Source organism: Astatotilapia calliptera, chromosome 23 (assembly GCF_964374335.1).
Source record: "Astatotilapia calliptera chromosome 23, fAstCal68.1, whole genome shotgun sequence".
NCBI classification, from domain to species: Eukaryota; Metazoa; Chordata; class Actinopteri; order Cichliformes; family Cichlidae; genus Astatotilapia; species Astatotilapia calliptera.
In genome coordinates this window covers 25,049,583-25,066,186 of record NC_137443.1, presented here as the reverse complement: position 1 = coordinate 25,066,186, position 16,604 = coordinate 25,049,583, and the positions used below count along the sequence as shown (strand labels likewise).

At 42.0% G+C, this 16,604-nt stretch overlaps 2 protein-coding genes across 5 annotated transcripts in view; one reads left to right on the top strand and one right to left on the bottom strand.

Moving 5' to 3' along the window:
* The window catches only part of LOC113016881 (inactive dipeptidyl peptidase 10-like), a 134,028-nt gene extending 124,789 nt beyond the window's left edge, over positions 1 to 9,239 (top strand). For 3 of the 4 annotated variants that reach the window (XM_026160045.2, XM_080297781.1, XM_026160046.2), the window contains one exon: positions 587 to 4,722. In XM_026160045.2, coding sequence (XP_026015830.2) covers positions 587 to 715 — 129 coding nt within the window. In that variant the 3' untranslated portion in view covers positions 716 to 4,722. Of the gene's footprint in view, positions 1 to 586; positions 4,723 to 5,202; positions 5,288 to 6,621 lie in introns of those variants that run through there. The other variant, XR_013905522.1, reaches the window with a different exon arrangement.
* LOC113015968 (tubulin alpha-1C chain-like) lies at positions 8,449 to 15,214 on the bottom strand. The gene is made up of 4 exons (XM_026158362.2): positions 14,995 to 15,214; positions 10,995 to 11,217; positions 9,753 to 9,901; positions 8,449 to 9,640 (listed from the first exon to the last, which is right to left on the bottom strand). Exons 1-4 carry the CDS (start codon positions 14,995 to 14,997, stop codon positions 8,666 to 8,668), a joined length of 1,350 nt encoding a protein of 449 aa, XP_026014147.2. The 5' UTR covers positions 14,998 to 15,214; the 3' UTR covers positions 8,449 to 8,665.
* Positions 15,215 to 16,604: the final 1,390 nt, after the last annotated feature.

Sequence of the window (16,604 nt, the reverse complement as noted above, 5' to 3'; positions counted from 1 at the left end):
TTTGGTGCAGCAACTTCTTTGTAACCAGTTTCATCTGGTGATAGCCAGCAATCACTCTAAAAGCCCAGACTCAAATCTAAGTATCTCCCCAGAAAGTAGAGGAACCTGATTTTCTTTGATCCACAGATTTGCTCCTAGTTTTTCCACAGACAGATAAACAGATAAAAGCTTCTCACATATCTTGTTTCAAAGTGAGCTACGAGATAGGAGTGGGCAGATTGATCCAGATGTTGACAGTATTGATACTAAAGCTGGTATTGGTATCGGATACTAGCACGATTGGATTGATGCTCTCTTTGTCTCGTCTAAATTCAGCGCTTTGCTCCTGTTCATCAAGAAAGCAGCAACACTTTAAGCTGTTAAATTTTGAGCACTCAGAGGATTTATTTGTTGGATATCTGCAGTCCAGTCACTATAAAGCAAGGAGACTCAAGGACAGACATTTCTATTGTGGTCAAAACCTTGAGCACATTCGAGTAAAGTGAACCTTGAGTGAAGAAAGTGAAGAATAAAACTTAAAGCTCACTACAAGAATTTTTCCAGAGGTTGTTCAGATCAGATAAATTCTCTCCTCTTTCTGGGCCAGATCTTCCCAGATGAAGGCCACTTCCTATCAAGACGCAGCCAGATTCAGCTGACTCACTCCCTAATTGGATATTTCAGAGGATGTCTCCTCGATGCGTCATCGTTACTCAACCAACGGGATGACGAGTGAGAGGGAACGGGCTCGCTACTGTTTCTGAGCGTGTGTGTGTGTGTTTTATACCTGTAGCACAATGTTTGACAGACAGGAAAAGCTTCTTATTGACATATCAGAATAGTCTGTGTCACCTCAGTAGAAACAAGTTTTCACCTGCTGTCAGAGGTTGTCAGTGACTGTCCCTAGATTTCCTTTTTTGTCCTGGTGGCACAAACAAGCCTGTGAAAGAAGCATTTAGAACTGTTCAAGCTTCAAACTGTGAGAAAACTGTGAGATCTTGTTGGAGTTGTTAATCGGAGTTCAAATATAATTGAGAAATTGCATTTTTTTTAACCTTTAAGGTTTAGATTAGTTTAAAATCTGTGAATCCTTGTTGCCTAGAGTTTAACGGCTGATTCAGAAACCTGTTGTTCAAGGTGTGATTGAGATGTTCCTCCGTCAAAACAACTTAAAACGGTCCATGTATTCAAATATCACCAACCAGCACAAAAACCAACTCCTTTTTCCAGTTTATTCCTGATCATTAGTAGAGGAGGAGCTGTTTGAGGCAGTGTCCCAGTGAGGCAGATGTGTTAAAATACAGTCACACCAGGGAAAACAACAGCAACAAGTGGACGTCCAATCTTGTTGCCTTTTAAATTATTGCTTCGACTTCGGTGCGTCGAGGCAGTGATGAAACTGTAAGGTGTTTATCTTACGGTTTAACCCTCTCAGGCTCAAATTAAGTTTTTGTTGCTAATGCACAAAAGAATACCTGCAGTGGTACTTCTGAGTAAAAAAAACTCATAAAATATGTATGTGCGGTAATCAGGTTGTTAGCTTTTACTTGTTGCTAATCTGCAGCGCCTGCCTTGAGAGGGTTAAGGCGCCTTGAGGCAACTATTGTTGTCATTTGGCGCTATATAAATAAACCTGAATTAAATGGCAGTGTGATGGAGTCGATCTGCTTTCAGTCTGTGATTAATTGGGGTCATGTTGACAGTTTGAGTTTGTGAGAATACAGCCGTAAAGGCTGATAAATCAGATAAAATCAAAGATCTTTTGCCAACTACATGCACAGAAACTCACACCAGTTACAACATCACAGATTTGAAACAGAAATTCCTCCACAGATAGTAACATAGGGTTTTTTTTTATTTTTAAACAATATAACCAGTTGAGTCAAGCCTCTCATTGCAAAGCATCTCAGCGTTGTACCAGGAGTTACTGCAACTTGTTGGCAATCAATCTGAGAGCGATTGCAGTCGGTCAAAAGGCAGCCTGCAAGTGTTTGGAGACAATCATCACAGTTTGTGCTTTGGTGTCATGGAATCATTACACTTTTTATTAGCAGTGTTGGTGGATATGTAACTCATTTTTACGAGATGAAGGGACTCGAACCCTCAATTTCCTGATCCGAAGTCTGACACCTTATCCATTAGGAAAGTGGTCACACACTGAAGCACAGACTTACTTCTGGTATGGTTTTTAAAGACGGGACTCTTGGCTCACACCTTGCATCAACTGTTGTGTCTTTCTCAAAATATTAAAGCATAATGATACCAACGATACCAACCTGACCCAGAGGTCAAGAATCTTCCAGAGCTGGGAGGATAAAAAAGTAGAAAAACATCAGTTTTATAGATAAAGCCATGTTTAAAAAACCGACTTCAAGGGCGTTTTCAGGTCATGTTGTTACCTTCTTTTTCTACGTCTCATTTCCCCGGGTGTTTGTGATGCTATCCTGTGGATTATTTATGTGGGGGCAGCTTACAAAGTTTGACTCATCAAGCTTATAGACAGCAATAGTGCTAAACAGATGTACGACAGTTACAAGATCTTTTTTTAAGCACGCTATGTTTCCTTGTCCTTACTGAAACAGAGTTATTTATTTATTTATTACATCTAAGAGTAGATATTTACCATTTCACACCAGTTTTTTTGGTGTTGTGCAGGTGTGGAGGAGCTTAATAGCTACTCATAGTTTGGCCTGGACTACATTTCAGGACAGCCTACTTTGGTTTAATTTTTCTCATGGGTATTTGAGCAGCTCTGTTGCAGGTTAAATTGTGACATTTGGCTTATAATGTATATTTTATGCTGTAATTTCTTTTTTTTTTAGATAGCTGCAGGCTGTTCTGTTTTTGTATATTTAAGTATGTGGTCCAAAACTTGGTATAGAATCACCTTTGGCTGATTAAGTGCCAGAAGTTTTCACTGTATTTGGTTCTGTTGTTCTCCAACTTCAGTTTATGCATTTCCAGCTGCTTCAAGTCTTCTCTTTCGTAAATACATCGTGGTTGTAGTGTTATCCAGAAAACACTGCAATAAAAGCATAATAAATGTTATGCCAATACGACACCCGAGAGCGCTCCTCACTGTGATTACGGCTCTGAGAGCGATTCCTACAATTACCGCTCGGCCGCTCACAAGTGCCATCAATCACAGAGACGAGCATCCTCGGCGAGGTTCATCTCCACGCGAGGATAAAAACAGTTGCAGGAGCTGGCGTGCGTCGGGGGTGAAAAATCCCCCCAGTGCTTGGCTTGCAGGTAGTTGCCATGACAACTGTTTTGGTAGCCCAGGATACGGCCACTCTCATAATTCATTCAGAGATGAGCGCTTTGCATCGCGGAGCGAGCAGCTGCTGATGCAACATACTCAAAGCCATATGTATCTGTGCTTTGCAACATGGAGTCTGTGAGGGGATGGATTTTGTTCTGGGGAGGGTGGGAGGGAGGGGGGCAATGTGGATGTGGGATGAGTGATGAGAAGCTTATTGTAAATTTTTTTGCTGTTTTAATATTAAAGAATGATGAAGAAGTCATGTTTGAGCTGTGAGAGTTTCTTTGTTAAACACAGGAACACCTCGGATCTCAGTTAGGCTCATAAGCATGGACTGTATACGAAAGATGCAAGGCAACAAGTTAAATCAACACAAAAAGTGTCCAAAAGTTGATTCTGTTCATCTGGACGTAGCGTTTTGTGGGAGAACTGTACAGTACAATGTACTGTTTATAAGAAACCTGCAGTCATCTGAGACTGAAGAAGTCACTTGGATGAGTGACGAAACGTTTCTCCCACAAAATGCTATGTCCAGATAAACAGAATCAACTTTTGGAGATTTACTTACCCGGATGATTGAGCATGCATCAAGATGAACACAAAAAGTGGTTAAGCCTGAATTCTCGCTAATGTCCAGCAGGGGTGCCTGGCTGGATAAAAGCCTAAGATCTCCGCCACAAGGCGTAGAGGCTGCTTAACAACCTTCAGTCGCTAGGGAAAGATGTACAGTATATTTGCAAGAGGCAGGATATCAGCTGCAGAGAGATGCAGTTTGCACTTGACATTCACTCTGAGCTTTAGTGAAACTTGAAAAAGTGCAACACAGACTAGAAATGGAGAGTGTTAACCTTTGGCAAGCAACCTGCTAGCAACCAAGGCAGTCACAAGAAGGTTTTTCGGTGCAGTATCATATATCCTCTTTGTTACCAGTTTTAGGCTAGCAACCCCTAGCCAACCGGATGGCGAATGAAAATTTTGGCCTAGCAACCAGATGGTGGTTGCCAGATGACCACAGACTGGTCTCTAAACCTGTGTGACTACAACTTAAATGAAAACTGCCCTCTGCCTCACTGGTGTGTTTCTGTGAGAGCTTCAAAGCACCTTGGGGGCATTCCAAAAGCGGAGCTCAGGGGTCTTTTATTTTGAAAATTGACTGGATTCTATATGGTATTCCTGTGTCTGACTTCCTGTCCTGTGCAGCTTCTATCAACAATAAACCCAGTTCTAATTTGAGAATTTGGTAAATGGCCTGGTTCTTATATTGTGATCTTCTACTCAAAGACTCAAAACACGTTTTACAACATGTCTAATTCACAATCTCAGTCCTTTCTATCTCTGACTCACCTATTCTCATAACGATCGTGTAATTTCGCAGGACGAATTTGTGCCATTTAATTTTTCTGGAAAACGCTCACTGTTTTAGGATTTTTCGCATTTGAATAAACAATAAACAGCTCCGGTACTAAAAAAAAAAAAAATCTTGCTTAAAGATACTTTGAAATGCAGACTGAAGCATCCTGGGAACATACCACCAACTTTCCAATTGGTAGATGACCTTTACACGTGTGAAACTAAAGTCTCGCAAGTTTAACGTCTTACTGAATACAACATGATACTCAGTAAATTATTTAAATTATCTGTTCTGGTTCAGAAGGAAATAGGAAGTACGTGCTCATTGGCTAACACAAGTTATAAGTTTTAGAAGATGGTTATTTTTATATTTGTGTTTAACTGCGTTACCTTACATTTTGTGGTATTCCTTTACTAAGCTTTTATTGTTCTAACTACCGTATCTAAAGTAAGACCAATGTCTTACTAAGGTCTATAAATATATTATTATTGAGTTAAGAATAGTGTTCATAGCTCTCTCCTCCAGAGCAGAGATTGTTTTCAGATGCATCAGGGGACACTCGGCGTCTTCAGTAGCATCATACACATAATTCCTGCTGTCATTTCAGAGTCATTCATGAACATGTCCGCAGTGTTTCCCAGCCTCATCGTCTCCTGTCCCCCATCCTCTAACCCACATTCCTCAAGCTACAAGTAGGTTCTCATATTTTCTGTGTAAAGTGTCTGTTTGGCATTAAAGTTACAACAGCTGTCTTAACTTTCAGCATGAGTTGATATTTTAAATGTAGACACGGGTAAAAACAGCAGACTTGCTGTCCACAGGCATCAGTTTTCCACCAGTGTGTGGTTAAATCAAGTTTTCCTTTGTTAACTTCTTGGGCCTTTGTACCTGAATAATTTCCTCCCTTCATTTGCAGCCAAAGTAGTGTACAGTCAGCATTTTCTAGGTAGAAATGATTAGTGGCTGTTGTGCACAAATCAGCAGCATTTCCCTATAGACCACTTCAGGTCTCGGCTCAGTAGCAGAGCCTGAAGATTAGTCAGGAACTCGATGTGAAGCCTCCACCCATCGGTCACTGCTATGACTGAAAATGGTGCCTCATTTGGCTTTACAACCTAGAGAAGTGCACCTCTTATAAAAATTCAGACATGAGCTGAGGAGGGGTGAAAATGCTTTGTGAACATAATAAATTAGCAACAACATAGTTGCCTTTAAATTTTCCAAAGTTTAAATTATTTTCTTTCTTTTTTTTCTTATAAAAATGACACAAAGCAACTGTGAACTTCACATATAGAGTATAAGTTATGCAAAATGTGGTTAGTTTGCACTAATGAGACTGGGCTTTACATGTGTGCTACTTTCTCTGGATATATTTGTTGCACAGCAAGGTAAATTTGGCACATTTTATATTTACATGACCTTGCTGGCATTGGCCTGTTGATGTGGCACTAAACCTATTTCCAACAGCTGTTTGTCCAGCTGCTGCCTCCTGAAATCCAGTCATTTTCTTAAGCTGGGTGCACACAGGACAGCTGATTCTCAGACTTGAAGGATGGACAGCATTGTCTTTAGATGTTTGACATCACAGAGTTGGCTGCTGCAATGGACTCTGGACACAGTTTGTGGACAAATTTAAATGTAGACAGTGTCACGAGGACCATCTCACAGTGTGACTGCTGCTACAATCTGTTGGTCCTTGCCCAGTAAGAGAGGTTCATAGTTGGTGAACAAAGATAACCTGGGGAGGAAAAAAAGTCCATCATGCAGTGATCCAACTTGAAATGGCAACTTAATGCTGGCAAAACAAGGTTGAACAGATTAGAAAGAGTGGAACCCCCTGCTCTTATACACTGTTGTGATTTAGGAATCTTGGTAACAAGAAACAATTGTATTGATATATTTGATAATGCTGCCGAAATGGTGATCTGTCACTGAGTAAAAGAGACCTTGCTGTAAAGTAACAGAGCTACCACTGCACCACCAGTTCATCATCCATATTCTGCTTCTTATCTGGGTCCAAATCAAGGCGGCTGCAGCCTAAGCAGAGATGGACCAGGCTTCGCTTTCTCCAGCCACGTACTCCAACTCACCTGGAGGAACATCGAGGAGTTGCCAGGCAAGCTAAGAGACATAAATGAGCCCCGGTTCTGCCCCTGGGTTTCTGTCCTGTAGGGAACACATAATCTAGGAGGCAATCGAGTCAGATGCCCAGATGCTCCTTTTCAATTTGGAGGAGCAGTGGCAGTACCCTGAGTCTGAATGACTGAACTTTTTACCCTATCTCTAAAGGAGAACTCTGTTCTGCCGCTTCTATCTGCTGTCTCCAATATCGAAGAAGGTTGATTTCAGTGTCCTGATTGTCCTTATTTAAGTATTTTTTGAGCTGCTGAAATCTAACCTATCAAATATCATCTTGCAGTTCTCTCTTCTGTTTAAACTTGCTATAATCTGTCCTCATTTGACACTTGCAGCAGCAAACGTCAATACTTTATCCATCTGTGCACGACCAGGCTGCAGCCTGTCCCGACCCTGCTGTGATTATTTATCGATATCAGCACCTTGTAATTTCCTTTTTTTGCCATATTGAGCAGGTGTGTTTGTGTGGCACCCTGAAACCCTGACAGATGTGATTTAGGGCCTCACGGCCACGTCGAGAAAAAGCGAGTAACAGTAAAAGTTGGTGGACTGTGGCAGCAGACTTATGAAATCCAGGAGAAAAGAACATTTATCTTTCTCTCTCAGCCCTCTGTGACCTTTATAAATCCCCCGTCCGCGCTGTGCCTACACTCCGCTCAAATTGAGCCTTAATTACATCAAAGCAATTACAGAGCGCCTCATCCAGGGAAGGGAGGAGAAGCTGCGGCGGAAACTTCAGAAGATGTAAGTTAAGTTCGTCTCTGGTGGTTCAGCAGAAAATTTATAAAGACCAAAAGAAAAAACACTTTGTACTGCAAGAAATGAGGAATTGAGCCTTGCTTTGACAGTTTTAGAGTACAAAATCTGCAGAGGGGTGACCGCAAAGGTCACATGTCTGTACAGTGTAAACCACATGAGCAAATTTAGACCTGTGAAAACAAAAAGACATGTTTCAGTTTGCTTTAAATGTTAAATGGTAACTTTGAGGTAATAGTAGCTCACTAATATAAAATGTTGCTTTTGATTAATCCATCCTGATTAAATGCATACATTTAAAAATAAAGTACGGCGCAAAAGTCTGTTCTGCGTAAAGTCACCCCACACTGACATCTAGTGGTGGACCACCCACATTATAACCCAGAAGCCAAATACAGCCATTGAACGGTTTAGGGAAGATTTTAGTGTTGTTATCTTATGGTTAGTTATGTAGTTACAGAAAAATAACAAAATATTCGTTTCTATTGGTAGAATAGAAAATGTTTAAAATTTATGGATCTGAATGGGATTTTTTTTAACCTTTCCATTGTTTGCTCTTTCCTACACCACTTATCAAACTCTCTTTTTATCTTTGCGTCACTTATACTTTGAACTTGATCTTTTTCTTTTTTTGAAGAATGACATATTATTCTATAAAATAAATACCATCTTCAGGTGTCATTCGATCTAAAAATGTGTAATAGGATGCAGATTATTGGACAGCCTGTTTAAAAGCCATTTTCGTTGGACCAGAAAGCTTCAACATTTCCTAAGAAGGGCTTTTTATTGGTCTATTAAACCAGTACTGTAATAATGAATCTGCATATGAACATATACTATTAGGCACACATTATGGTTTTATAACTTCCTTTTCCTTTTTTTTTTAGTGCCTGGCTTCTAAACCTTCATTATAGATCTGCATCATAGAGTTTTAATAAAGTGTTGATGAGGACAAGCTTGATAGGTGCGAAGAGTTTTATTAGAAAAAGAAGATACAGACACAGTCTCTCTCAGTGGAGAGTCGTTCTTCAATAAAACCAAACACCGTGGGATTGAGCTCAGACAAACTGCTGCTCTGCAGTCTTTATTAGTGGTCTACAGTCATTAAACTGCTTCTGCATGAGACTGATAACAATGACATGAAAAAAGCTCTTTTTTTAAATAAACACTTCCTGTTTTTAATACTCCTCCCCCTCTTCATCTTCTTCGAACGAGTCGACGCCGACCTCCTCGTAATCCTTCTCCAGGGCAGCCATGTCCTCTCTGGCCTCTGAGAACTCTCCCTCCTCCATTCCCTCTCCCACATACCAGTGGACGAAGGCCCTCTTGGCGTACATCAGATCGAACTTGTGGTCGAGTCGAGCCCAGGCCTCTGCGATGGCAGTGGTGTTGCTCAGCATGCACACTGCTCTCTGCACCTTGGCCAGGTCTCCTCCAGGAACCACGGTGGGGGGCTGGTAGTTGATGCCCACCTTGAAGCCTGTAGGACACCAGTCCACAAACTGGATGGATCGCTTCGTCTTGATATTGCCGATAGCGACATTGACATCTTTGGGCACCACGTCACCACGGTACAGGAGGCAGCAGGCCATGTACTTTCCATGGCGAGGGTCACATTTCACCATCTGATTGGCCGGCTCGAAGCAAGAGTTGGTGATCTCAGCCACGGTGAGCTGCTCGTGATAGGCCTTCTCTGTTGAGATAACAGGGGCATAGGTGGCCAGAGGGAAGTGGATGCGAGGGTAGGGCACCAGGTTGGTCTGGAACTCTGTCAGGTCCACATTCAAGGCTCCATCGAAGCGAAGGGAGGCGGTGATGGAGGAGACGATCTGGCTGATGAGGCGATTCAAGTTGGTGTAAGATGGGCGCTCGATGTCCAGGTTCCTTCGGCAGATGTCATAGATGGCCTCATTGTCCACCATGAAGGCACAGTCGGAGTGCTCCAGGGTGGTGTGGGTGGTCAGGATGGAGTTGTAGGGCTCCACCACAGCTGTGGACACTTGAGGAGCTGGATAGATGGCAAACTCCAGCTTGGACTTCTTGCCAAAGTCTACAGAGAGACGCTCCATGAGCAGAGAGGTGAAACCAGAGCCGGTTCCTCCACCAAAGGAGTGAAAGACGAGGAAACCCTGGAGACCTGTGCACTGGTCAGACTGACCGAAAAAGGCACATATTAAAATTTAAGAATCAAAAGCAACATTCAAAGCCCATTTATTTCAGCAGCCCCACACTCAAAATCTCTCCAGGTTTCTGCTCTTCTCTCACCAGTTTGCGGATCCTGTCCAGAACAGAGTCGATGTGCTCCTTTCCCACAGTGTAGTGGCCGCGGGCGTAGTTGTTTGCAGCATCCTCCTTCCCGGAGATCAGCTGCTCAGGGTGGAAGAGCTGGCGGTACGTTCCTGTACGGACCTCATCTGAAGGAGAGCAAGAGAGAGCGAGCAATGCTTTGACTGTTCATGCTGAGTGAGAAAATTTGCTCTTAAAAATCGAACCGCACTATTAAAATGGATGCCAAAACATTAGGAGTCCCCCTGAAGGTCATTTGGGTCCAGTTTGTAGTTTCTGTTAATGGCGTTTGGAAGAACAGAAACTTTACAAAGGCTCTTTTTTGCTTTTGTGGGTGTAAGTAAACAATAAAAAGGAGCCAACATGCAATAAATATTAACACTCTTGATGCAGCTCTAAGTCTGTATTAATTCCATCTGTAGTTGCAAAGGCATAATGAAAATATTGAGTGAAAGAAGAAGAGTGGATCTGACTGGCTGATTTAAACTCAAGTGGGCTGGGCTACAGAGAAACCCAGCCTACTTGAATGATTTGAAATGAACTTCGGCCAGGAGATAAATTCATAAAAGTGACTGTTACAGCATCAACATTATCTTGGAACCACCTGCTACCGATAACAGAAAATGATTAACTAGTTTTAACTTCATAGCTTTGGACATTTTTATAGCTCAGTTTACACACACGTTATGAGTTTTTTGGCCACTTGGGGGCAGCAGAAACAAATATTTGCCCACTACATAAGAATCAGCTCCACTTAGAGCCGAGCTCACGTCCTCTTGATAAACAGAAGTTGAGATTCCCTCTTTTTAGCTCCTGAGGAAAAACATCGGGCTCTTCGACTACTAAATGCTCCACTATGTTCACCAGCTGGACTTTAACCGGGTCCCTCTGCGGCCAAATGCTGAGCATTGAAAGTATGTAACATTTCAGGGTGAGGCTTATCTTAGTTCATTGTGTCTGCAATCTAGTCTATTTATAAAAGAGTGCGATGACAAACCACTGTATGACAGCTTTGTGATACTTCACAGTTTGCCTGTGTCTGCAGACCGTAGCAAAAACTCAGACAAAAAGCATGAAAGGAGTCTTTTAGCTTTTTAAAAAACTGATTGAAAAAGTTAATCACCTCAAACTCTAAATGACAAATAAAATAACAGCTCCCACCAACCTTTCGACGCCCTAAACCCTTAGGTCTTAAAAACCCGCTCAGAGTAAAACCCTCACCGATAACAGTGGGCTCCAGGTCCACAAAGATGGCTCTGGGGACGTATTTCCCATTGCCGGTCTCACTGAAGAAGGTGGTGAAGGAGTCGTCATAGCCTCCGGTGGGCTTGTCGCTGGGCATGTGGCCATCTGGCTGGATGCCGTGCTCCAGGCAGTACAGCTCCCAGCAGGTGTTGCCCATCTGGACACCGGCCTGGCCAACATGGATGGAGATACACTCACGCTGTAGAGGAAGAAAACAAAAAAGACATTTTAGTCATTAATATTCTTTTTATTTTTGCTCTAATATACAGCTGTTGTCAAAAGTTTACATCCACTAATCACTGGCATAAATTTCATGGTAATTTGGGACTTTTAATGATTTTATTTAAACTCCCCTTTTTACATGGTGGAATGATTGTACAGCATACGTCTTTAATCACGATGTTTTTTTAAAAGAGAGAGAAGAAAAGGGGTCACAAGTTTGAACGTATTTTGGGATTTCTCTAATCCACACAGGGTCAACAGTATAAATACAGACTCAAATAAGAAACGAACACTCCGACTAATATTTGGTCAAATTTCCCTTAACAAATTGAACCTCAACCAGACACTTTTGGTCGTCATCAACAAGCTTCTGGCAGAGTTGGAACACCCAACTGTGCTCAAGTTTCAACCATCTAGCTCACAGGTGTCAAACTACAGGCCTCGAGTCCTGCAGGTTTTAGATGTGTCCTTGATCAAACACAGCTGATTCAAATGGCTAAATTACCTCCTCAACATGTCCTGAAGTTCTCCATAAGCCTGAATGAATGAATGATCATTTGATTCAAGTGTTTTGACCCAGGGTGTTATCTAAAACCTGCACGACACCAGGCTTCGAGGCCTGGAGTTCGACACCTCTGATCTAGCTGTTAATTCAACACGTTCTTAATTTGAGGTGAAGTTGAAGTATTTGGAAGTTCCTCCTCTTTCATTATTCCATCCACTTGCAGTGTACCAGTACCACTGGCAGCAAAACAGCCCCAGAGCATGATGCTACCACCACCATGCTGGTGGTAGCATCTGGCTACAGCTGGCACAGTGTTTTTAGGTTTGAAAGCCTCACCTTTACTCCTCCAAACATACTTCTTGTCACTGTGGTCAAACAGCTCAATCTCGTCTGACCATAAAACTTTTTGGCTTGTCCATGTGGGCTGCTGTAAATTTAAATTGAGTTTGAAGGCATTGATGATGATCACTAACAAGATATATAAAAATATATATTTTTTAAGGCTAAATTGTTTTAACTGGATACCTTACTGCCAACATTTCTGCCTTTAAGCCTGTCATGACCTGCTTTATAAGACAGTTGAGCTGGGTGGAGTCGATTTGCTCTACAACCCGATTTCCATGTGTTCAAATTGCCTGGATCTGCAATCTTATAGTTCTCAGGCATCACTGCCTTAGACCAGTGGTCCCCAACCCCACAGAGCGGTTTGTGCCCGACAATATTTTCACGGACCGGCCTTTAAGGTGTCGCGGATAAATACAACAAAATAAAACTAGTACCGGTACCGAAAAAAAGAAGATTTATTTATAACACACGTGAAAAGACCCAGGAAAACCGAGTTAATGAAAAAAATGATAACAAAATAAAGCTAAAAACTGATAAAAACCCTGAAAACCATACATTTCACACCCGAGTCTCAACTCTCGCAGCCCGGTACCAAATGACTCACGGACCGGTACCAGTCTGTGGCCCGGGGGTTGGGGACCGCTGCCTTAGACTAACAAGCAGTGGTGATTAACACAGTCTTGTCAGAGTGTGTGTAAGGTCCAAAGTGCTTCCACTCCCTGCTCAAGTATTTTTTTTTGCTGCTTATAAAAGATGTGGGTGAGAGTGAAAACGTGTTTGGTCTCATCGTGCAGAAGCAGCCTGAGGGAAAGTAGGATGCAACATCAGCCAACCAGTTTAGGCTGTCAAAAAGCAACATGGATATGAAATTAGCCTCATTCATGAATTATTAACCCGAGTCATATTTATCTCTGCAGATGATTTTGTTCCACACTGTTTGCATTGTCCCAGCAGTTTCCCTGTCAACAGATGACCATCTGTCCACGAAAAAACGAGAGCACATGCGTCATGTGTTGCTCATACCTGCTAAGACAAGACTTCAGGTATTCACACCCTGATGTATTGATGGATAAGAAACAGCTTCATGTTTACAAGGTGTCTCAGTGGGAAAGCGGATCTCAAATTCTTAAAGCCAAACATGCCTGTTTAAGCCTATGGCTAAGCCTACAAACACATTTAAAGAAACCCTAACAATGCTGCCAGGCATGTTCGTTATATAAGATACGATTAAGCTGATAATCAGTCTCGAGGCATGTTTTACATTTGAGGAGATAAAGGGATTTCAGTGGAGAGATATTTCAGGAATTTTCTGAATGCAAGAAACCAAAAGTTAGGATTAGTCACCACAAACCAAGCTCAGACACTCAATAAGCATGATTTAAAACTATTTATCAGCTCAGCTTTGGGCTTCTTGTGAATTATGATCCCTTCACCCACCACCGTCCCCCTCCTTTGTAAAAGGCTCGTGATCAGAGGCGGAGGAGGGGAGGATAGGGTCACCATGACAGAGCTGCTAAGTATGGCGATGGTAGACAGCTATTTTGAGTGTCATTCAGTGTCATTCAGACGACCCTCAGAGAGCGGCGGCTACACTTTTACTCCGCTAATCTGCAAACAATCTGACGCTTCCAGCCTCTCTGCAAACATTACATTACACTGCAAACATATATGAAGCTAATTCAGCAAGAGCTGTTGTGACATCTGTTGGCTGAATGTGAGGAAGGTGGGCGTGACGGCCTGTTTGCTTGCTGGTGTTGCAATATGCCTCGCAGCCTTGAAATACCCACTTCCAGGAAAACATGGGGGCTGAGGGGGGTGTCTAGAGTGAAACTGTGCTTCCTGTATCTCGTCCCCTGACTGAAACCACGTCATGTTTGACGTCCGGGTCTCCATGCTGGTAAGCTAACACAGTAGAGAGCTTTGTGCTGCAAGAGTGCGCGCTCAAACAAAAATGCAGAAGTGGCTATGAGTCATTAAAGATTTTGGAGTTTCCTGGTTTCCTCGGATGAAAGTGAAGTGGATTGTTGTTGTTTGTGTGTATTTTGGTGAAAGAAGGAACCGGGTGGACAAATCAGAAGCCGTCCAGACCAGACGATGCCAAGTATTCACTTAAAGCTCACTCTTTAAGGTGGAATTGAGTCTCTGAGCTCTCTGCACTTCCCCCTCCTCAGTAGGAAGTGTCACAAGAAACCGTTTTCTTGCGTTCAATCACTTCTGTCTGCCTGCATTTTCCAAATGACCTGCAAATGTTACACCACTAACTGCTGCAAACGGAGTAAAAGTCAGGGGGGGGGAGGGAGGTCAGAGTCCTGAAGTTTATGCACAGTTTCTGCTGATTTCCCTTATCTTTAACATTTCGAGCAACTTTGCTCAAAACGTTGTGCACTCCAAAGACCCCGGAGGTTGGAGTTTTTGCAGCTTGTGAGCACGCTGCTGAACAAAAATAAATGCAAAATACACAAGCGGCCTGCTGGAAGCCACATCAGCATTCCCAACCAGCCGGGCAAACAAGCACGCCCCTCCTGACAGACACACAGTCCTCCAGGCCTCATATGGAAAAAGTTAACCTTCCCCTGAGCCGGAGCTGAAGCCAGCTACCCGGTAGCTTGTTTCCACTGACTGACTCTATGTTTTAAACATACATTTGTTTTCCGTGGCTGAGGTAGGAGGTATTTCCTGCATCAGCGCCAAAAACAGAAATGTGTTTTGAGAAGCAGCCTGGGGCCCGTAGAGTAGAAATAGTAGACTGAAGCTTGGGTTTGAGAAGAAAGTGTGAAGATACAAGAGGAAACCTTAAATTATGAAGAAATTTCAAGTCTAATATGTTGCATTTTGGGGTAATTACGGCTGAATAGAAGCAGTTCTGTACTAATAACAGTAAATAATGTCTGGATTGATACTCACCATTGTGCTGTTTTAATTGTTTTCCAAGGAGAAGAAGTAGTTCAAATCTGCAGGTTCTCACAGTGCACCTATAATGAGATCTCTGTGAGGGAAGTCTCATCAGTGTGTGACACGCACACTTTTATAGCTACTACAGGAGGTGGAGGAAAAGGGAGGAGGAGAGGTGGAGCCACCCAACAGCTGAGACTTGTTCTTTTTTTAAGGGCAAGAGAAGTCTTCCTCTGTGTCCTTGTCATAATAAAAGTCCACAGGAAGTACTCAGATGATGTAATCTTCTGACAGTGATCGCTGTTTTTAGTTCCACAGGTGTGAAGTACATGTATTTAAAAACTCTCATTATAGGTTTGTTCCACTATGTCAAAATAAATTTGTGTTACCTAACTTTCTGTAATATAGATCTCCTGTTCCAGTACTGGATCCTCATATTAAACATCAAACATTAACTGAAGTTTTAAAAATGTGCAAGTAATACATATGACCCAACAGCTCTAAATGCTCAGTTTCAGGCAGTTGTTTTTCTAGCCTTGGCTCTGTATGATGTCATAAAGAGCAGATTTCTTCCTAATATGGTCGTCTCTTAAATTTCGTTGTCATGTTGTAATTTTTTTTAGAAGTGTGCTGTTGTTAAACTCCCCCCCCCCCCCCCCGGGGCCAACACCGTTACATAATAATCTGCTCTTCATCACATGCCTGGTTAAATAAAGGTTATGCTGACTCACTGCACCATCTTGTGACAAAGTTGTAAAAAGTCTATTCAGATCCTTGTTAAGTAAATAAAAGATTTCTGACCCTCATCAACCCTGTTATTAGGAGCACACTCCTCTGAGAGTGCTCTTTAATGGGTCTATAATGATCTGAATGACTTTGATGCAGGGCATTGTTCTGTGCTCACTATGCTAGTCCTGAGTACTGCCTTTGATCACAAAATTTTACTTAATAATCTTAAAATAATACTTTGGCTGGTGTCTCTGACTCTGTGTTAGACTGTTGGCAAATTATCCTGTAACCCTGCTTCTCCAACCTGTGGTGTTCCTCAAGGCTCAATTTTTTTTCCTGCATTCTTCTTTCAGCTGCCATCATCGGACATCATTCTGACATTTCTTATCATTTCTATGCTTATGACATTCAGCTGTATATGTCTTAAACCCCACCGGCTTATCCCAGATTAGTGACCCTAACAATGACCTTTCCAGTAACACTAAGGCCCCTGCACTTCCTCCTGAAATACATTAAAGAATCAGTTAAACACTTGCTTACTAGATAACTCGTCTAGATAACTTGCAATGCCACGTTTACCAGCTTAGACAAATCATCTTTTTCACAGCTGGTTATATGCTTCTTTTGTTTTAATTAATTAATGAATTAGTTATGTTTTTTTAACAGCTAATTAATGTGTTTAAATTTAACGTTACACTTAATTATGATTATTACTAGACTTTATTTTATTGCACAACACTCTAAATAAAAAAAACTTCACTTACTTAACAACTTGTGGTTAAACTAAATAAATAAATAAACTGGGATTACACAGAAGTACAGCCCAGTCCTACTTAAATTTAATCTGATATCTCCTAAACAGAATACAAAGATGTTTAGGACATTCTGTTGAG

Bases quoted from the DNA above. Each gene is read 5' to 3' on its own strand.
- LOC113015968 (XM_026158362.2), bottom strand. The intron at 9,902-10,994 runs GTGAGGGTTTTA...GCTCTCCTTCAG, and splicing joins CCTGGAGCCCACTGTTATCG to ATGAGGTCCGTACAGGAACG. The intron at 9,641-9,752 runs GTGAGAGAAGAG...TTTTTCGGTCAG, and splicing joins TGGACAGGATCCGCAAACTG to TCTGACCAGTGCACAGGTCT.